Source organism: Rissa tridactyla, chromosome 6, assembly GCF_028500815.1.
Source record: "Rissa tridactyla isolate bRisTri1 chromosome 6, bRisTri1.patW.cur.20221130, whole genome shotgun sequence".
Classification (NCBI taxonomy): Eukaryota; Metazoa; Chordata; class Aves; order Charadriiformes; family Laridae; genus Rissa; species Rissa tridactyla.
In genome coordinates, this window is record NC_071471.1 from 51022277 (window position 1) to 51044917 (window position 22641).

Consider the following 22641-nt stretch of genomic DNA (forward strand, 5'->3'; position numbering starts at 1 on the left):
ATACTGTAACAAAGCCACAAATCAGCATGGAGTAGTCTGATCAGAAGAGTTTAGTAATTTTTAAATTATCACCTCATTAAATGTTGGAGTACTCCCTTTGGCATAATTTTTCTGAAATTTTACAGGCAAAGCTAATAATTTTAAATCACAAAAGCCATCTCCAAATATATTTTTAAAAATCACGTCTAAGAATAGCAAGATATAAATGTTATTCATGAATAGAGCTGCTTTCCCATGTCCCTTTGCTACTCTTCAATAGCAAAAAGCAGCAGAATGTTTTCAGCCAGTTTGCTGTACTTTCTTCAAATTAGTTATTCTGAGAGATTCCCGACTATTGGCATTTTGACTTCTCATGGACTGGATGCCTGCCCTAATCACAGAAGTAATCTTTAGTACAACCGGCTTCCATGACCGCATGGATTGAACTAAGCAAATATACCTGCTGGTCACAAACACTAAGGGAGTGTTACGCTAACATTTGCTTCTTAAAAAAAACAAGCAATAGTTCCATTTTAGAGAGCCACTGGTTTGACAGAAACCAATTTTAATTTCTCCTAATTTAAGACAATTTTGAAACATATGCAAAACCCCAGAAGACCATGCACAGTCTGAAGTGACACATGTAGATGCAAGCTACCAGTAAAATGACAGAGACATGTTCATATAAAATTTTCTCAAAATTTCTTATTCTTGAGCTTACTCACATTTCAAATATTCTAATGGAAAAGCTTCTTGAAACACAAACCAGTATTAATAAATTAATAGCTGACATGACCAAATTTCACTGAGAGACTTTTAGTTGGCATCAGCTGCATGATCCTTAAGAGTTTTAACAGACCTGAAGAATCATTCTGGTAATTTTGATTTACAGTCTTTTTCACTCACGTCACTATTTTCCTCAACATAAGAATTGCCTGCTCCAGATTTGGTCAATTGTTCTGTTACACACCCAGAATTAAATTCACTTTGAGAGTGATATAAAGGTCGACTGCAATAAAAGACTAAGTGCACATATAGTTTTAAAAATTACTGTTCTGGCACATTCTACAATTGCCATTATGAACTTATAGCTTCCCTACAGTGACAAACATTCTGAAGTGCTTTCATTCCCTCCCTTAAAGGGATGACATGCTGTACAATTAAAAATATGTATGTAAGTCAAGCCAGAAACGCAACCATGGGGCACAACGGGGGAATAACACCATACGAAAAATGAAAACGTGCCAAGATAGTGGTACTACACAGTGGCTTCTTAAACACAGCAATAAAAAGCCGCTAAATTAAAACCCAAGAGTTCTCTCTAGTGGCACATTAGAAGTATTACACCTTCTTAAAATCAACAGGTGATATTCAAGGGAAAACAGAACAGAGATTGGAAGTTTTACTCATTGCTTAAAACAAAGCACTTGTTAAAAAAAAAATAAAAATCCCTCCCGTATCCAAAATATGATCACTACAGAAACAGATGAAATCTATCCAGGACAGCAAAAATGTCAAGCCAGTAAAAGGTAAAGAAAGAGAACTAGGTGAACTGCAAGTGGTGTGTTAAACTTGAGTACTATTTGTTTATTTTAAATTAATTATATCCAGCCAGGAACACAGCCCACCTACTGCTAGAGGTTTTACATGGAACACAGGCTGTGCAGTATCTGTCTGAAATAATATAGGAAATTAAACCTTCATTCCTGAGAAGACTTGCGGGTAAGACTGGCTTAATGCATTGTCAGCAGTAAACAGGACTATTCACAACGCAGCACACTCCTATTTCAGCCTTTACAGGACATGGCAGGGAAAACAGGTAAGAAATATAGTAATATCTTGTCACTCCAGATGAAACCAGGAGTTAAATATGTACCTTTTATCATTAATTTCCCATATAATCTATCTGTGATTATGCAAAACAACAAACTAATTTCATAATAAATCATGTAAAAAGCAAGCATTAAAAGAGTAAAATTAAAGGAGACCAACTCATATGGTAAGAGTAAGACAAAGTTTCATTACAACTTAAAACAGCCCTTCTGAATACTACATCTCATCTAAATATAAAGAATAAAGGCTCTCAAACGTTTTTCTTCCAGGCCAGTCAGAACATTCATTTTTGTAATTATTTTATTCATTTAAGCATTTATATGTGGAAGGCATGGTACAATTATACTTACTCTGTGTATAAATCTTCTATCATTGCAACAACAATGACTATAAGAGACACAGCAAAAATTTGACAACCAGAACCAATAAGCGATGAAAATATTAGAGGATGACTGGATGGTCTAAAAACATCTCCATGGACCTGCTTCCACCCATACTCATCACCCAGATCTCTGTCCTAGGAATAACAACAAAAAATTTAAGTCTAGTCATGACAATTAATGACAAACACACGAAGTAGGCATAAATTAAAGGCCTGATTTATTAAAACAACTTCAAGTGCAAGTATGTCTTCTCTCCTGAATGCATCATATCTTGGAGAAAAGTTTACTTTTCAGGTGCTTATGAAGACAATAATTACTAACTGAATGTATGATGTAGTAAAAAGTATCAGATTCCCTCCCTGTCCCCAAAATCCTCTGAAGTGCTCAGGAGTATACACAGGCTTCTAGTACACACTCAGAATGGACCTAGTTTAACCTAAGCGTGGATAAGAACATTAATACAGTGACCACAGACAGAATTCTGTGTTGCAATCTAGGAACATGGTATGAAGAAAACCAGTAACGCTTTCAAGACACAGATACGGCAGTTTGCTTTCCAATTGAAGAAAGCCATTCAGAGCTGCTAACACAATGAATGTATGAAGAGAAAACAAGAAGTCTTAAAAAAAAAAAAAAGAAATTTTAAAAAGCATGAGTGCAGATCTTACCATATCATCCATTTCTTCCTCCTTGCTGTATCTTGCATAATCTTTTCGCAAAGTTCTCATTAATATCATAGACACTAGGCCAACCAGAAAGATCACCATCATAAAAGAATTGAAAATTGAAAACCAGTGAATCTACAAAAAGAAAACACATCCCTAAGGTTTAGAACTGTAAATGTGTTTCGAATTTGTTCCAATAAGGGTAAACCGTTGCCTAGCAGGACAGCTTGTCAGCACTAGCTAAGTAACAACAAACCCATATTGTAAGTAACACTACATTTGTAGAAAGTCCCACTAAAACTGGACTGTGAAACACCACACATAAAGCTTTTCAACAGCCAAACTTGCTCATGACAAAGTTATCCCAGCTTAGTTAAGCATCAGCAAAGTTCAAACAACTAGCTGCACATGCTCCCTTGGTAAAGGGAAGGCAACACAAGGTACTGCTGCCTTCCTAGAGAAGAGGTTTAAGTAGTAAGAGAGATGTTCACAGCCAAAAAGCCAAAGGAACCATTGCTTTGCATAAGACCAAAATGTGCAGCAGCATTATTTTGCCTCTGACAAGCACATCTGGCTTTCACCAAGCTCCAAACGGAATCCAAACCCTCTAATTTCAGAAAGTAGTATAGCTCAGTATGCTACCCTTAAGGAGATTACAACCACAAGTTTAAACCATCACAACTGATACCGCTAATGCTTTTTGCTTTGCAGTTACTTCAGTAAAAAGCATACCTATGACCAGCTAATAAGTCCTACAGTTGTGTCCCTTCATTACTTCCAATATTTTCTTGAACTGCCTTGTATTTGCTGCAGGCTTGAAGCTTGCCCACACATTTACTGAAGCACTCTAAAAAACTGGAGCCATCCTATTTGAGCAACAGAACTATCACTTAAAACCTGCCTGTTTCATTGTCCCAGAACACTCGAGACATCCAAAAATTCAAAGATGTCATCCAAAAATTCCACGACATCTTCTGAACTAAAGCAACCATTTTGAGGGGGTATTTTGTAAGGTTGTCTTAGAACAATACATACTCTGTGCTGAAAGAAAGATGGGTCAAGATACTTGTCAAATCGGTCTTCAAACTTCACATCTGATTTCTTCCATTTAACCTGAAGAGAGAAAAATTTACACTTGAAAAGCTCATTATAATATGTTCAGCTATACTCACATGCAAAAACCCAAAACACATTTTAAAGATTATCCACTTCAGATGTTTTCTTCAATATGAATTTAGGTTTTGGCAAAAACAATGGACTGATGTTCTTAAAGACTGATACCTACAGGTCAGACATAGAATGAAAATCATCCACCTTGGCTTGTGGCTCTGATCTTGTCTATGCTTACGTTTAAGAACAAGGAAGAATTAGTGTTGCAGTGCCTCAGCGCTCACTGTCTCTGCAAAGGCTAACCAAAGATACAAACTTCTCATTGCCAAATACAACAAACCCTTTTCATGATTATAGGAGCAGCTCATAAAGATACTCATGCTGAAGGTCCCAAAACCAAAATCCATCAAATGACCTCAGTTTTGTCAAATGAGTAGTTCAAAGACAATGGTTTTTTTTTTTCACACAGTGGATACTTATAAAACGATGAGGCAATACCTTTGAAAAATCCTCCCAAATTTGCCCAAGATTTCAGAATAAAGGCTAGAGAAAGAAAGCATGTTAAAATATGTTCAAGAATGATGTACTAGAAAGCAATGGAATTTTCCCAAAGGTTTTATTTTGCTGACAGCACACTCCCTTTTCTCAACATTTCCATGTGATGCGCTGTAGGAAAAGAGGCTCGTGGAAAACGTTACCAGAGTGTTCATTGAGGGATGCACCCTCTACTTCTGCTCCCCCGAGGGCAGCTGAAATCCGTTTTGCTGCCATGCACTGACACCTGTAGTTAGTGAAGTTGTCTGTACCTAAATTCTCAGAGTACAGTGCCCCAGAAAAACGATGCAGTCTAGCAGAAGTGAGGGAAATGAAAAGATATAAAAGCAGATTTAAAACAGACGCAAGTAGGAAAGAAAAGGGCATAAACTGAGATACAAGCTAGCTGGAAGGGAATTGGATAAAAGGGATCAAGCTGAACCCTAAAAGACAGACATTAAAATTTTAAAAGCTAAAAGCTAAAAGCTGCAGCCTAAAAATCTGTAAGACCATAGGATTCTGCAATCTAGACACTTCAATTGCCAATAAATAACTCTGAAACCAGCTGGAAAAGTATGTGTTTATGGACATACTGTCACAGGGTGACAGCATATTACTCCTATCAGTTACTCCACTAGCTGCACATAGGACTGCTTTGGATTTGGAAGATTTAATCATACTAATGAACTATATGGTGCTAATATGGTAGCACAAAGTATTTTTCAACATTTTTGCAAGATTGCTTTAATTTTAATTTTTAAATACTACTTCAGAAATTAAACAAATCTACACTAAATTTTTTTCAAAAGTATGCGAAGATTAGGAAATATCAGGATTGTTAGTGATCTTGAAACAAATACAGCCCTTTGTGCGTATCTTTTTAAAATACACAACAGGGAACTATCCTTTCTAACAGATGTTCTCTTATTCAATAGATAAGAAAGCATATAAATGCAGATTGAATACCCCTATCACTCATCACAGTCCTGAGACAGATTAAAAACCCCAAGACTCAAGTATTACTCACCTTGAAGTTTGATACTAATGTTCTTCAGTTCTAATTACAACCTTGTTCATGATTAGTAGGTCTCAACATTAATAGCTTTCAACATTGTTTTAAGCAGATACATTTCTTGTTAGAGCATCTGCCACTAAGAAGCACTGCTTAGAACAAATCCACCAGAGACAATCTGTGATTTACACACCACATACACACCAGCCCAGCAACTGCCCAGTGACGCCAACAGAATTGCATAAGTCAGTCTTAGGCGCTGTACACTAAAAAGTATTTTAAGGGAACATCTCATGTTATTTTCATTACCGGCGGCTCGTTAGTGCTGTCCACTTCAAAATTCAGAGAGCAAACGGACTTCAAAATGCTGGTGGAATTTGAAATAGAAAGTTTCAAAATGTCTACTACCAATTTTGCAGTAGAAATAGGAAGATCAGTGTAAACATAATTCTAGGAAGCATATACAAAAACCAATTACCTGCACTTCAAACTATACAACTTACTCAGCACAAGACAAATGTAATAGTGGCAAGAATACCCTTTGAAGTAAAATCTTATGCTGACACCACTGCTAACACATTGTAGAAAAGCAATGCATTAAGAACTAGTTTCAGTATACAAATGGGGTAAACATGAGAAGTGAACCATTACACATTTAAATAACATCAAATAAATAAGGAGAAAAACTGAAAAATTCAATTTGTTATCTCAGATCAGCAAACACTGTTTACACATTACCTTTTATCATTTAGCAATTCAATATAATAGCAGAGGGCTTCAGAGGAAACCTTACTAATAAGGTTATATAAAAAAGACAAATTTCTACTGGAACTGCAAAAACAAAATAAGCTTTGATACTAACTGTTTGCACAGTATGAAGGCTTACAGTGTGTTTTGGTCCTAGCTCAAAATCCAGTTCAAATCTATGATGCAATATCAGACCTCCAAACACTAAGAAAATGTGTAGCTACTGGGGAATCCTCTATACTTCTAGTCTCCATACCTTTTGGGACTTCTTCCTTTCCCATCAAAACACTTTTCTGCAGATTATAGATGCTTTGGTTTGTTTGAAGTGTTTAAAAAAATCATCATTTTACATTTATTCTTAACAAACCTATCAAGGTTTTTCAGTAATGAAAAAAAAAATAATATTTGAAGTAGTGAAAACGCATCTTCCTCTAATATAGTTGTAGGTATACAAGTACCTATTGTTGAGCTATTTCACCATATAGAATTTCGTATTACAGATGCATCACCAAATTACTTACTGAATATGACATCTGGATTTTTGTGTTTGGTACCAATTTCACCTTTCCTTCACTGGTCAGATTGACATCTACAATTCTATTTCCATTGTAACCGATTTCAAGTTTCTTGTAAGTCCAGAGGTAATAATCTTCACCGTTTTCATCTGCTTCTCCAACAATACCTGCATAGGAAACAAGAGTAAGTATCTATTACAGGTATGCTTTCCAAATATTCTGTAATTATTTTTTTAAAATATGCCTTACAAAAGTTTTGCCAGCTAAAAAAGCAACATAACTACAGTAAAGAGAACACAGCAGACCTTATGCTCTTCTTTTCAACTCTAATACCTGGATTACATCTTCAATCCACAGGTAGCTGCAAGAAGCATTTTGTAATAGCGTTAAAAGAAAAAAGCATGCAGCTACAAACACTGCAGAAGAAACAGAAGACATTAACAGTTCCTCTAGTTTTATTTGGAATTCTTCCCAGATAAACAACTAGCTGAATACAGATTTTATTTCCATGAACAGAATTTAGCCAAGCCCTCTGCATTTTCCCATCTCCCATCGATCCCTTCACTGACTTCTCTTCCTCTTCAAAGAATTTACTTTAATTCGGTATTCCTCATTAGTTGACTCCCCAATACATACTTTTTGCTCTCGTGTGCACACAAACTTCCAATGCTTGCCAAGAATGACAGATTTTGACTACTCTCTCTGTTACTTTCACTGAAAAAATCAGAAAGTTATCGTTTATTTCAAGATTTTTATTACCTCCAAAATGGAAAGCTGCTCAGATGCTCCTGGAGCATCAGAACTCAACTCGATATTAGCCATGCTTAAGTTCTTACTTTTCAGTAAATTACCGCAAAATGTCTAATCTACTACAGAAAAATTCCAGAGAATGTACTATGGAAAAAAACAAAACAGTGAAGTCTAGCAGTCACCAAGTTCACAGGCTACAAGCATCACCTTTAATGTCAAACCACCATACCAAATATCACATACAAGACAGAAAGGCACAATCTGCAAAGGTGGATGGGAGTGAGAGAACAAGCAGGTGAAGGATATCAAACAGGTTATCACGACATAGCAGGTATATGAAGGAATGGCACTTGTGCATTACCTGTGCTTTTTCGTTTTCAAGGTGGCATTTTTCTGTCATGTTTTTTACTCATGCTCATCTGTCAGGATTGCCTTTATATGCCATCCACATGAAACACATGCCAGTTTGTGCCTATGCCATACAGCCTAGCACCTGGCATACCATCTGTTCCCATGGTACTATCCAAAACCACAACAATGCAGACCTCTAAACTACTTGAAGGACATTCTGATCAATCACTACCTGAAGAAGCGAACACAGTGCTCCATATACTTAGGGAGATGTCCCGAAACAAAGGCAGTCAAGCCTAGCCACTCCACTGTGGGACAGCAGTTCAGGAAAAATAGAAAATAGAATAATCTTATCTGAATGCACTTAAAAAGATCTGGCTGCCTTTTTCAGGCCAGAAAATAAAGCGCAAACCTTCCAAAGCCCTCAAACCGCAGTCTGAAGTTATTACTTTCAGTTAAGAAAAGAAGATTTAGTTAGTATATTTGTTCTTTGGTAGTTGAGGTAAGGAAAAATGTTCCCAAATAAGATCAGACAAATCAATCCTAAAAAAGAAAGTCTCCAAGACTCACTAGCCACATAGGATTCCAAAGAAGTCAGCTTAGCATCCATCATCCTTGGGCAGTCTAAAGCCTACATAAAGTCTAGAAAGATCTTTCGTTCATCTTTTGCAGAAAGGTCAAAATCATAAAAAAAAACCCTAAAATACTGTAGCTACAACTGTCACTCATGCACGCTTTTAAAAAGCCCACCAGCAACTGTGCAAGAAGTATAGTAAAGGCCACACAGATTAATTAGGGTCTACTCCAAGCCCTGCCACAGAGCTGTTATACAGACTAACCAAATCAGCTGAAAAGAACGGATACAACATGAGTACTTCTCCTGTCAGGCATTATAGTGCCCTCTCTTAAAAACAGATAAATATTAAAAAGAGCAAGAACCTTCCTGAAAAACAAATAAGTAAACAAAAAGCACTACTATTTCTGGCTGGGGCTCACTTTCGTCAGATAGCTACTTTCTAAAACCAATTAAAATTATAAGAAAGAGCTAAAAAAACCACCCTCTGTCAGAATGAATGAACGATGGGTAGCATTATTCAGCACACTACCTATCAAAGGACTTTTGTCGTGTGGTTTGAACTGTATTTTTGTAGGTGGTGTGGCATTTTGTTTATTTTGGGCGGTTTTACTTCCTTCACGGAACACAGGCAACAAAGACCTTACCTTAACAAAGCGTTTTGTGATGCTTTTGATTTCCCTTTAGTTTGTATCTCCAACAGGGAGATTAGGGCTTGGGGGAGTTGATTGATTGCTATCAGTGCAAAGTGCAACCTGCAAAGCACTCTTTACTAGGTGCGTGACCACAGGTTACAAAGGAGTAACAACAACCAGAAAGCTTATGACACAATGGCAATACGGACACAAATTTTTTTCAAGACACAAGCACTTCTAAGCCCAAATTAATAATACACAGCAAGAGCAATTTTACAAACTGTATAAGAACAAGTAAAATAAAACTCCTTCATATGACCACAGACTGCACATGCAAAACTGTTAAAAGCCACAAAATTACCATAAAAGTAAATGAAACAGCTCTAGTGTTCGTAATAAACACAAGAACTAGCAAAATAAAGTTTAAACATTGAAAGAGCTTAAAAAAGTTATTCGTGAACACCTTAACATGGGCCTTATATCTGACCTATCTAATTACCACTCACTTGAACATTTTAAGGAATTTAACCCTAAGAACTTGGTATTATTAAATCAGTGCTTGAGAAACAAAACAGCTTTTCACTGTTTTTGTAATTCACCAGTACAAGCCATCCTACTGTTCTTTCAATGCAATAATCCTTCAACTTATTTGTATTATTTGGTTACATAAGTTCTACATACTTATGAGATTCTTGTAACGAAGCTTAATCATTAAATGACTCCATGAAACCCACTAGCACTGGACTCCCGTAGTTGTAATCAAGTTGTTTATGCATAATATCACTCACCCCATATTGGCAAGTCATCAATATACATCTGGTACCAATAGTGATTTTTGATTGCATACACAAATGCATCTCTTCTTCCTTTGTCCAAGTCAATTTCACAGTAAGTGGTCTGCATTACATCGTCTGCAAAAAATTACAGCACAGTTAATGATTTATTAATGAGCTGGCTCAAAGGGAAGGCAAAGCAAGCAGAGGAATGGACACTGCTGGAGTCTTTAGTCCCTCTTGGCTATCCTCAAGTAGGTAACAAAAAAGGACATTTAAAGAAACCCAAAACATTAAAGCAATCACAGGATTGTTTTTGTAATTTTACTCTGCCACATGCAGAAGCTTCCCACAGATGGGATAAGGAAAGGTTTAAAAATATCCTTTTGATACTTCACCAATGCTAAATTAAGATCTAGCTTTACCTGGACAGACCATGAGACTTCTTTAACAAGAGGGATGAAATTATTAACAAGTACCTAAAACTGTGTATGATATTATATCTCAATTTCAGTATAATCAGGCTTAATGAACAGGAATACCGTTTGTAAAAACTAAAACTTTTTCAAGTTCTCAGCAATTTTCAAGGAACTACCACAAAGGAAGAAACAAAGCAATCAGGATAAAGGTAGGAAAAAAGGATAGAAGACAAAAATAGGAATAATGCAAAGAATGCACGAGAGGCTGCATTTGGAAATAAAATAAATCCACCTCCTTGAGCCAGAAAGCTATTTTCCCCCCTTCTACAATTGGTAAGTAATGCAGTTAGCAGCCGTTCTTTTACATCCCTTTTCAAGTGAAAAAAGAGAAAAGGGCTCATATTTAGAAGTATTCAGGCAGCAACAGATTTAAAGACAAAAAAAACCCCTGTCTGCTTCTTTTTACTTTGCAAATAGTGAAACAAAGTGAACATAAATAATTCCAGCTCCCCCTCTCTCCTCTGTTTGTCATCAGTGACATCCAGGACCCATTTCCAGTAGATAAAATTAATCTGTGCCCCAAGTACAGCTCTAATCCGTACCAAAATTCAGTACACTTTCTGGGTACTCACTTTCTCCTATACACTAACTGCAATATAAAGCTTAAAAAGATCAAATCAGCTGCACAGAAAAAGCACCAGCAAGCAGAATATTTCCAACACATTATTTCTCTGATAACAACAATTTGTCAAAATGAAAATATACACAGTACATTTGGTCAAGCAAAACTGAAGCAAAGCCCAGTGAAGCAAGACAGTAAGAAACCAGCCAACAGCAGCCTGTGCAGCAGTTGCAGTGATTTCCTATAGCCCTGGAGAAAATAGTGCCCCTGGCTATTCTGGAATGGATGCATCTCCTACTTAAGAAAACTTCAGTATTTTCTATTTTTGTTTCTTCCAAGATGTAACAAATGCGCTCTAAGCCTCCTTGTTTCACTGAAAAACATATTGTCATTTTTCAGACTGACTTATTAGGCAATAAAACTTCTGCTGGGGGAAAAAAGAGAATAACAAAACTATTCAAGTCAACAAGTGTTCCAAGAATAGTTTTAGACCATGGACGGCATTTTCAGGACCTGTACTGGTAAATTCAGGAGAGGGACGCCATTGAAGCTGGCACCACAGCTGAATGCAGGCTTACAAATCCAGGCCTTAGTTTGCATTTATGCTTCCACTTAGCTGAATCCTATACTTTTTCGACTATGTTCCCCCACAAAAATGCCTCTGCTTGGCACTTTTTCTACTTAAAAATGCCTCTGCTTGTCACTTTTTCACTTTAACAGATTTTTTTTTGAGTCATCTTGACATTAATTAAAAGAAAAAAAAAAAACCACATCAGAATCCCTATCTTCTGGATTTGTTGCTAAGTAGGGATTAATTCTTTCCAAAATACTCAGCAGTTTATTTTCACTCTAGCAGTTTCATACTATACTCAAATAAAGGATAACATTTTTCTAACGTTAAATTTTTTAACTCACAAAGGACCGCTCAACACACAGAGGTCGAACAAAAATATACTGTGAATAAAAACAAGGGTAAGAGAGAAACCGGTAGAGGCAGTTAAATGAAGCATTACCTAGTGCAGAAGACTGCTCTGGGGAAGTGCTACGGGGCCAGGCTGGTTTTAGGTATCGCTCTCCTGACTGGTACACACAGACACACGCACACACAGACACACGCACACACAGACACACGCACACACAGACACACGCACACACAGACACACGCACACACAGACACACGCACACACAGACACACGCACACCACAGTACCAGCACAACTGAAGGACAACATGGGAATAGGAGCAAGGGCAACTACTGAAATAAAAAAAATCACATGAACTACAAGTACCCTTTTTAGAGACCTTTCCCATTTTATAGCCTGAATACAGAAGCCTTTGTTTGCAATTATTAACCAAGACAAATTTGGTATTAGATTGTAATGTAATACCAAGTTACCTCATGCGCTTTCAGACCCCTGGAATTTGCCACAATTTGTTCTTGGTTTTTTTTTTTACTAACTGAAACAAGCCATTCTGCATCTAATACTCTAAGATGTAAACAGTGGCCAGTGGCTTTAAAAAAAAAAAAACCAACCAAAAAAACAAACCACCAAAAGCCCCACAACTTTGAAATATGATTCGAAGTGAAATGACTGCACTGACATCCGACCAGGCTGCAGACAGCAGCACATCACCAAAAAACTGTCTTCATCCATTTTAACAGATTTTACTCCCAGTATTCACAATACCAAAAGACATCACAGGGATATTACAATCAACTACAGATCAACTATGTTACAATTTACTCCAGTATACAGACCCCAAAACCCAGCAGATCCATTAGAAACAACCTCATTCAGTTCCTGCAAAACATAGGCGTGACTTTACATATGGTATATGATTTCAGCCTCAACCATACTACACAGTACAGTTCCTCTCACCTCCCCTTAAAACAAGGCAAGTTTGTTTGCAAGTAATGAAGGCAAGCAGAATGAAGATGCGCGCTCCTTTCTCCAGCCACTGAGAATGCTGAAGCTGTCGTTTGGTTACAGAACAGGATTAGATGGTTAAGTTTAAGTCCACTGTGTTAAATGACTACATGAAAGTAGCTTAGGACAGCATTCAGTGGCTGGGGAAGCTGAAGTCTGCTTTATTACAGCTTTACCAGATGTAAAGTTTTGCATATGTTAGATAGTTCTTATCCAAGTTATGGTTGTGTGTGTATCCAAGAGGAGTGTGAAGTTAGAGGTGTTTTGTGTTGTCTCTACATCAGGGATGTCAAAGAGGTACCATCTGCTATATAATACAGCTTCAGTAATGTCAGTAGCACATTAAGCAAATTTTGAAAGAGCATGAAAGTAAGCCTCATTACAAAAGCTGGTGCACTTATGCCAGATTTCATATTTCCTATGAACAGTCAGATCAATTGAGTTTTATTCAAACATATAAAGCATATAAAACCTCATTATATCTGACCATCTCCTAGCACAACACTGAACATCATCCTGAATGGCTGTCATTTTCTAGACGCGTTGCAGAAGGAAGACTTGAGCAAGCAGTTCTGAGTTAGAAGCATGGTCATTTAATAACATCTCTAAATAAGCACAAAATTCAAGTATGTTAAAAAATCCTTTTCCCCTTTAAATTCATCTTCTCTAATAGATATTGTATGGCAATGTCAAAGACTAATTTTCTAATTGAAGTCGCTGTGATCCCAATGTTCAATACATTTAATAATTCACTAGGTCTCAGGTGTAACATAGAGGATGTCAATTCAAATACTTGAATAAAGAACTCGCCATATGACATAAAAAGCATTAGTCGTCCAGATTTAGTTTGACAAGAGAATCAACCCAACTGAAAACTTATATTGTAATATAAGTATATGTGAATAATTCGTTAGTTTATTCACAAAGATATTTATACAGATTTGAGACCTATAAGAACAACATTGTTCATATTTGTAACAGAAGGTAAATCCAGCTATCCTGTATAGTCATAGATATAATTTTACATGACATTTTTAAAAACAAAAATAAACACTACTTCATGGATTCTTAAATACATTGTAGATTTGCCCCACCAGTCACCACTACAAACATTCAAGTGCAAACCTCCATTCCCAGCAGAATACATTTCTGCAGAGCCATCATTTTCTTATTCTATTTCAAAAATACAGGCAAGGTCCACTGATTCAACTGACAGTTTTACTTACGCAGTCTACGGTACTTCAGCTACTGACAGCTGCAGCCTAATAACTCTTCCAATATGATGAACGAAACGCAGTTTCACATTTACCTGCTACCGCTGTCCATTCAAACTATGCTAAGAAGAAGGGAGCTGTTTTTTATTACAGAAGCTAATTTATTAGAATAATTCTAATTCCCCGTTACTCCAGAGGAAAAATCTAAAAGAATAAAATCCAAATCTATCTAATTTTGTAAACTCTTGTGACATTCATTCAAAGAGGAAAAATACTTGTAATTGTTAGTCTTTTCATAATCCCAAACACACACGAGAAAAAACATGATTACCTGTTAATGCAGAGAACTTAGATCTGATTCACGGATTCATGAAGAAAATCTGTAGAAGTCTTTCAGGTGGTCATGCCAACATTTTGAAAAGCAGGTCCCTATGGTTAGGTATTTTAACACATATTCAAGCATCTAAATGATTACTGAAAAGTACTTGAGCAGCTCTTAATTATTTCAGCTGCAGGTGTTAGATACACAACACTCCTTGAAGCCTATCTTTTTCTTAAGGACGTATGTATCTATCAGTGCCACAACACAAGCTTCTATTTGTTAAGAAAAAAACCACGATACAAACCACAAATCACCAACAGGTCTGTTTCAATTTCATTGCAGCAGCTTCTGGACCACTGGTGCAGAGGTGGGAGCACGGATCAATCACAATGAAATAAAATTTATCCATTACAAAAACAACAACAAAAAAAATCAGTTTCACGGATATAATCAAGTTACAATCTTTATTTTTTTTTTTTTTAAAAAGTGAACACCACTTCAGCCAAAAACAAGATCAACCATTAAAGAGACACCAAAAAACTGAGCTACCATCACGTTTCAACAACCAAACTGGAAAATAATTCTTCATACAAATGCTAAATTTTAAATACAGCTAAGTTTTAAGGGCTGCTCTATGAAATTTAAATTTTCCTACATGTATTGATATAGCTTGTACTGGTTTTATGACAGCTTTTAAGCCTGTAAAAAAATGAATCTCAGATAGCAATCCTTTGCTCTGGGTTTTTTTACTTTCAAACCTGAATATCAAGAGGATTTGGATTTCAACAAATTTTACATAATTTTATATTAAATATGTGCTAGTAAATACTGCTGCAATTGATTTATACTTACTACTCTGAAATTTGGAAAACAAAGTATTTTAAAACTTGTAATAGCAGATTAAAGATAGTAAAATAGAGTTGACTCCCATTCAGATTTTACTTCATGGATCCACTGCTAGAAATACTAAAGCACCTCCTGATACAGAATCTGCTGGATGTCAACTAACAGCAAAGAGATTATTCTCTTAATTTTTTATCCAGAGGACACAGATTGTAAGGGAAAAAACTAGAATTGCACATGGACAGCTTCCCAGATCATGTATACATACTTCGTCATCAACCAGCTACCTTGCACCATCTGCTTTAGAGAAAACATCTGACCTGCAGCCACTTTGGTTAGGAGTTAAATTCCCTGGAGGTCCGATACAGATCATCAATCTATACAGAGCACCGTGTTAATAATAAATAAATTTTTAAAAAGCAGCAAAGGACATGGATGAAGAGGAATCCCCCACCTACTGGGAAATGTACAAGCACATCAATCATTTATACTTGCAAGCCATAAGCACCTGATTCTTTCTGAAATCTCTACTCTTCCCTACCCATGCAAAGTCTGTTTTGAATGACATCGTGCCCAGTCTGTCTGCAAGAATATACCTCAATACAGCAACTACATACCTGGTGTGTACTGGTAAAGCAATTAGAGGTGTAAAAAGGCACCTGAAAAAACTATTATGAGTGGAAGACTAGACCTCAAACCCTGAAGAAACCGCACTCAATTTTTCACAATAAATAATACTTATAATAGAGAAAATCTAAAGCTTTCTGTGTCAAAACATCATCGCAAGCAGTTGTGAATCAGAATCCAAAACTCCTAACCCGAAAGCAAAATAAAAACTTAAAGAAAACAGGTTTACCGGTTGTAAAGAACTACAGAAGACAAGAAATTAATATGGCAGGGACATAATCAAAACCAAAACAATCACAAGATACAAAAACCACAGCAGTTTTCCACCATTCTGAATTCTTGTTAGTCCGGGACGACTTTGGCTCCCTGTAGTTCTGAATTCTGACAGACTCAACCAAATAGAAATTGGTATCAATTTCTGTGTATTGAGGAGCTGAATGTTCGGTATTACCCAAGTTGTACTTATTTTTGTTTAAGAAAACAGATGTTAAGTTTCTCTTTTCCTAAGCGCTATTAAAGAATTACCGAAACAGAAACTCATTACCTTCTCCATTATTAGAGCGTTTTACCAAAGAATTTCAGAGTATATTCACAGAAGAATGGATTTGTCCAATTCTCTGCTTCTGCATATTTCCCTCAGAAATGGTAGAAAATACTCTGGAAAGCGAAACTCCCAGTCACAAAATGAAAGATTTGATCTAGCAAAAATCTGATATGACAGGGGAATAAATCAACTACAGATAAACTTCAGAAAATAAATCTGGGAATAGGACATTTCATAACAGTAAACATTAACTCACAAACCTTCCAATCTTTTCAATTTGGTGCTGCATCTAGAGTGTACAATTGTCACTGGGATAACACAATCTCTTTGTAAAGATGGGGTAATTAAAGAAAGTAAAAATTACTCATGTAACTGGCAGAATATTACCATATTCTGACAATAAAAGTTTTACTTAATCTTCACAGCCATGTTGAATTGCTGCCAGTTGCCTTCTCTGTTCTTTCCATTTTGCGTTTCTGAGCATATTCTATGAGCTATGGCAGGAAAACTATTTCTCCCATACTGAATAAAATTTTCAGCAGGCTACAAGTCTTGCAAACCAGTAACAGGACTATTTTACAGTATTTGTTCAAATACAGTTCTTTTCTTAAAAGGAAAGATTCAACTCCAAATTCCTTTAATGCAAAGATGCTATCCCCTATGCAACTTAAAAATTTATGAAGAAATTATGGCTTTAACAAACTTTTAATCTTTTATTCCAAATATCCTACTTATAACAAAAACATAATCAAGTCTCTTATTTTGCAGATGTCCAATTTTGGATAAAACTTTTGTAACTTACAGAAACTAAGTCCCACCTGATTGCAAATGCTCAGACAAGAGACACTATACTTAAGTTCTCCATCCAGTTAAGCACTGGTGATGCAATGAAGTGTAGCCTTCTAGGGAATAAAACACAGAAACCCAAATTTGATTAAATATATAAAATTTAAAATTCAATACAGACAAAAAGAAGCTCTGCAACTACCAGTTACAGATATGCGAAAGGACTCTTGTGAAAGAACACGTAGAGAGAATTATACAATAGAAGACTCAGCCCCTAACACCAAGAAATGCATTTGCAAAAGAAGATGAATGTCATCTCTGGAACAGTAGGGAAAGGGGGAGAGGGCAGGAAACAACAGATAAAAAAAACCAACAGATCAGGTCCACCCTGACTGGCATATGATGAGTTAGAGCCAATAACATAAAGGTATTTGTGAAAGGTATTTTAAAATAGACAGTAAGCAGAAGGATACAATGATTAATTTTGTGTTAATGTAGAACTTGGAGATGTTGAGCTCTTGCTACTCCCTTCCAAATGCAGACAGTGTGCAAGTATTCAACATCACTGGAAAAAATTACATCTTCAGAATTGATAATTCCAGAATATTAATTCCAGTAAATATACTTTTAATCACCACACACAGAAAGTTTAGTTTTACTTTATAAAACGTAATCAGTTACTTCAGAAGTATGTATCTGCTGCAAGCATCTTCCTTACAGGGCACACAGATGAAAACTTTACTGTAAACTGAAAAGCCAATGGCAGCAGACAACCTCGCAGGGCGTTTCAAGCAACAATATGAAATACACTCAGTTGCTAGCAGCAGCAAACTTTCAGTTCTTCTGGTGCAAAAATCAAGTTTTAAGGGTTTGTGGGTTTTTTTAAGTCTCTAAATGCACTTTCAATTGCTCACCTTTAAATTTGATGTCAAGACCACTAAATTCCAATTCAACTCCTTGAAGTGCTTCTCCTAGGGTTTCATGGTAATGGCTGATGCTTTTTTTTGATCCCACGCAGAAAGGAAGAGAGAAATATTTGTATGTTTCTTGGCGATTGTGGTAGGGTCCTACTGTATTCATCCATAAAACAACTTCCTCTTTATCTTGGTACTGAAAGATAAAGTTATTGAGTTAGATCAGAAGCTCAGCAGAATAAAAATATTCAAGAAACTCTCTCATTCATATTAACTAGCAAGGCAGGATTGTTCAGTCACAGGCAGCAGTTACATTTAAAGACAGTCGAGTATTTTTGTCTTTGGGGTGGCAGGGATTCTAGGACAAGATTTTCAGCCTGCTTTCATAGAAAAAAAAAAAAAGTTTAGTTGATCATATGGTTTCTTAGAGCCTATCACTGAAGTATCAGACAAGGGGGATTCACACAAATTTAAGAGAGAAGTAGAAGACGCAGAGAGAAGTCTCAAAAATAATTAAGCTTTTACAGATTTTGTGGAAACACGCATCAGTTAAAAGCAAAACTCAACTTATCTCCACTGAGAGAAAGGAAGTATCAGAGCAATGTCTTGTTAAACAAGATCCTAGCAAATAAATCAGGCAGCCTACCCATGGTGACAGGTATACTGTATTTTCCTAAAATGCAACTCCTTTTCATTTTTGTCATGGTATAAATTACACTCAAAATTCCCAGAAGAGCGCAACGCCTCACAGGAAGCACTAAAATTAAACTGTGGCATACCTACAGTAGCCAAAAGACAAAAAAGTCAGACAGAAGGATTGTATTTTGATGCACTTCCAACATTCTCACAGTGAAAAAACAGAGCAGCAAGGAGTCTGGTGGCTGCCATAAACTTCTTTCTGGGAACGTCCACCCTTTACTTTCCACAGCCACTGTTTGTCAGGAAAACTTACTCCTTGGCTGGGAGACAGTAATTTTTTTTCAAGTTCTTATAGCTTTTCAGCAACCAAAGAGTCCTTAAAGCCATTCATCTATTAGTATTCAAATACTGCATGAATTCAGGAGAATTAAGTGATCTGAAATCATTACTCGCACTATATCTGAACGCATCAGGATGAGGTATCAAGTTACTACAAAGCCTCTCAAACCAACACAACTTCTTCACCTACTTACTACAATTTCGACAGATTTGCAGGGACAGTGATCTAACTTCAAAGGAAGAAAAAACCCTACTTACAACTGTACACACCTCCAGGCACCATCACCATATAGATTTCCTGATTTTTTTAAAGTACAGAAGAATAAAGAACTATTTTAAGACCAATATGCAAACACAGAACACACTGGAGTGGAAAAGGAAGTCAAATGTTAATTAGCCGTGACTATTTCAGAGCACACAGCTGAAATAGTGAACACAGTTCTGCATCTCCCTTTTTAACAAATGAACAAAGGTTCTTCAACTCCATTTATTCTGAATAACCACAGTCACACTGAATTGTTAATTCAGAAACAATTAGCTACACATGAAGTGCAATAAATTCTTCATATGAGGTGTTTAAAAGTTAAACTCAAGGATTTAAACAAACATGCTTTGGGAAATAATTTAATCCCTTTATACTGACACATCATCTCAGTTACAAGCCTCCTCTTTTTTGTTTACAAAGATGCACAAGGGTCATTCCAGCCTCTTATATAAGTGATCTCCACGAAGAAACTTTAAATGTCTTACTAATTTCATTCTGAGCTGCAGCAGAGACCAAACACCAGTTTTACAAACCTGCTCATTTGCAGAGCACATACTTCAGAACATTTCTGACAGGTAAGGAACGTCCAATGAAGGAGCAAAGAAAGAGTAAACAACACAGCAAGAGAAAGCAGACATTTCTCCTCTCTGCCAGCAATCAGAAAGGTTATACCAGTACAACACAGTTGTTCAACTTCAAAGAAAGTTGGGAAGGAAGGAAGAAAGAAAGAGAAATCACAGTTCCAGCCCCCTCAGCAGCAGAAGTAGATAGTGGAATCTGCTCTACGATACCGCCTCTAGCTCTTGCCAATGTAGCAAGGGACAAGTTGGTCCATATCTCTTTCTAGTCTGTTATGCCTAGCACGTCTTCTATTTCTTCCTCTAACAGCTGCAGAACATATTTTCAGCCCTTTCTCAAAATGGTCTTAACTCGTCAAGAGCCCACTTTAGCATTACTCCTTGCAACACAAGAGCTTACATGTGAACCGAGCTATGTCTCTGTTCAACCTTCAGTAATAGAACATGACAACGTCCTTAGGTCTGTGAATTTAACAGTGCCCAAACAAAGAAAGCACTGACCACCACTTTACTTTGCTGCTTCTTTCTGACCTTCTTCATAGTGAGTTGGGACCTCTGCATTTTTGGTACTATAGCAAATCACTTTCAAGTGACAGAAATCAACTTCTCAAGAACGTATTATTCAAAATCTCATTTCATTTTCTGATCTAATAATGTAGCTACACTGTAATTACAGTATCTATAATAACAAATTCGGTCTTTGCTTGCCTCTTAACTGCATGATGTGTAGCCCTCCTTTAGGGCCTACAAGTTTTTCCCACAATGACTCCAAGATGCTATCAGTCTGCTCTGGAGACAAAAGAGACCAATTCAAACATAAGCAAAGAATTCAGTCTACTTTTACTGCTTCCTCATCTCTCACAAGCATCTCATAACAGCACAAGAGAAATCTGTTCAGGACTGCTACATAAACGAACACAGCACCTCAGCCATCCCAGGCTACACCTCACTCACAATCAGCAAGTCTCTAGTCCACAGCAATTTGCAATCCATCGGGTGCTCCCACTGACCTCCCAAAATTAAGAGGGCTGTAACAAGAAACACAGCTTAAGCAACTTCAGCCTGAATTTGGAGGCGGTGGTGTTCAGTAGAAACTCAAACAGATTTTCTTCTCCCTATGTTTGTTGGGTTTTGCTCATTCTCAATTATAAAGATGAGCTTTCATGTTTAAATACGTTTCTCTGACATGATGTATCTCATCCTTGATATCTTAATTTGGTAGCAAGAGCTCAGTACTATAAAGGAGCTCAAGTTTGTGGTCGTTTGGTTTTTTTGTTGTGGGTTTTTTTTTTCTTTTTTTTTTTTCTTCTTTATTACTGGCTTCACAATATCAAAGCATCTACAACAAATAACAGTGTCAACACACTTACAGGAAAACAATTCTTATTTAGGTAAGGCAGGGAACTACAGTCTCTTGTAGGACTGTTCTGTCACCTCTATATGAGGACTTCTAGGTTTGGAGAAGGCTAACATGAAACATACCTTCCAGCAAAAACATCACACTAGGAGAGAGATAACATAAAATAAGTTGCTAAAGAAAGCCCTGGTTCCAAGGGAGCCACAGCACGCGGGTACGCTGTATCAGTACCAGTCAGATTTTGGCCAGTACATTCATTGTCAGTCTTGCAGTAGTTTCAACTACTGTCATACTCTTTTCTATCTTCTTTCAGCATACGTGGAGTCTCCTGCAAACTGTGGAGAACTTGGAGCCATAGAAAACAGGAAGAAAATTGCAGCTCCAAAGCACTACCTTTCATTCTCAGCAGAAAGAACATTTTGAAGAAACTAATCTCATTTCATCATGACCTGATCAGCCTTAGACACACTGGACAAAATGACAAAACAGAAGAACTCTGAATTCTTATTTTTACTGTTCTGATATTGGCTGATGAACAACTGTTCAACTGTATGCTCTGAGCTCTGAATGCAACAGGGCAAATCAAAATCCTGTTGCCTTCTGCTAACCTTAGCAGGCAAGTCAGCAGTAACTCATAGTCAAAACCAACACAGAATAAGACAGGATGTGAAGAATCCAATGGTCTCTTTTAAAAATTGTTATACAGCAATATAAATGTAAGTGTGATAATTTCCTTATCTTCTGCTACATAATTAGCAAGCAAAATACTTTCACTCATTGAGATCCCGCCAGATCCCAGAAAACATGAAAAAAGTATCAAGAACTCCCTACCAATACAGGTATGGAACAAACAAAAGAGGAAGTTGGCTACAACACGCAAGAATATCCACATCACACATCCAATGAGTTAAATTGCCCAAAAGTAGCTGTCATCGTAAGAGATCTAAATGAAAGTTTCTTGCTCTCATTCCACATACGATAAGGGTTCTGAGTCACTATTTGACCCATCGCTGCTATAGGACTTTTGGAAAAGAAACAAGCATATTTCTATTACAGCTGTATCTAAACTACTGAGGTCTGCAACAGGGGCAAGTTGTAATGAAATAAAACATCAAACGGTAAAATAATTTGAAGTAAAACTAATGATCCGCAGAGTAGACTCTAGATAATTTGAATGACATAAATCTAATATCTAGAGTTACACTTATACGTCAATGCAATTTTATCCTCCTCCCTTACGAAAACAAGTGCCAAACATCTTCCTAACATGAAGGACTTATTTTCCTGTACTGAAGTACTGCTGCTTCAGAAATTCTTTTTAGTTCTTCATTCTTTCCTGACTTGTTAGCACAGAATTCGATGGTGGAAAGGCAGCTTTTCGCAC

General features: G+C 36.7%; 1 protein-coding gene across 2 annotated transcripts in view; it reads right to left on the reverse strand.

Annotated features, from left to right (window-relative positions):
* The window catches only part of TM9SF3 (transmembrane 9 superfamily member 3), a 50241-nt gene that overhangs the window by 21913 nt on the left and 5687 nt on the right, over positions 1-22641 (reverse strand). The window contains exons 2-7 of one of the 2 annotated variants that reach the window (XM_054207107.1): positions 18080-18275; positions 9877-9999; positions 6785-6945; positions 3896-3973; positions 2864-2995; positions 2163-2329 (exon numbers count right to left, since the gene is read on the reverse strand). In XM_054207107.1, coding sequence (XP_054063082.1) covers positions 2163-2329; positions 2864-2995; positions 3896-3973; positions 6785-6945; positions 9877-9999; positions 18080-18275 — 857 coding nt within the window. Of the gene's footprint in view, positions 1-2162; positions 2330-2863; positions 2996-3895; positions 3995-6784; positions 6946-9876; positions 10000-18079; positions 18276-22641 lie in introns of both variants that reach the window. The other variant, XM_054207108.1, reaches the window with a different exon arrangement.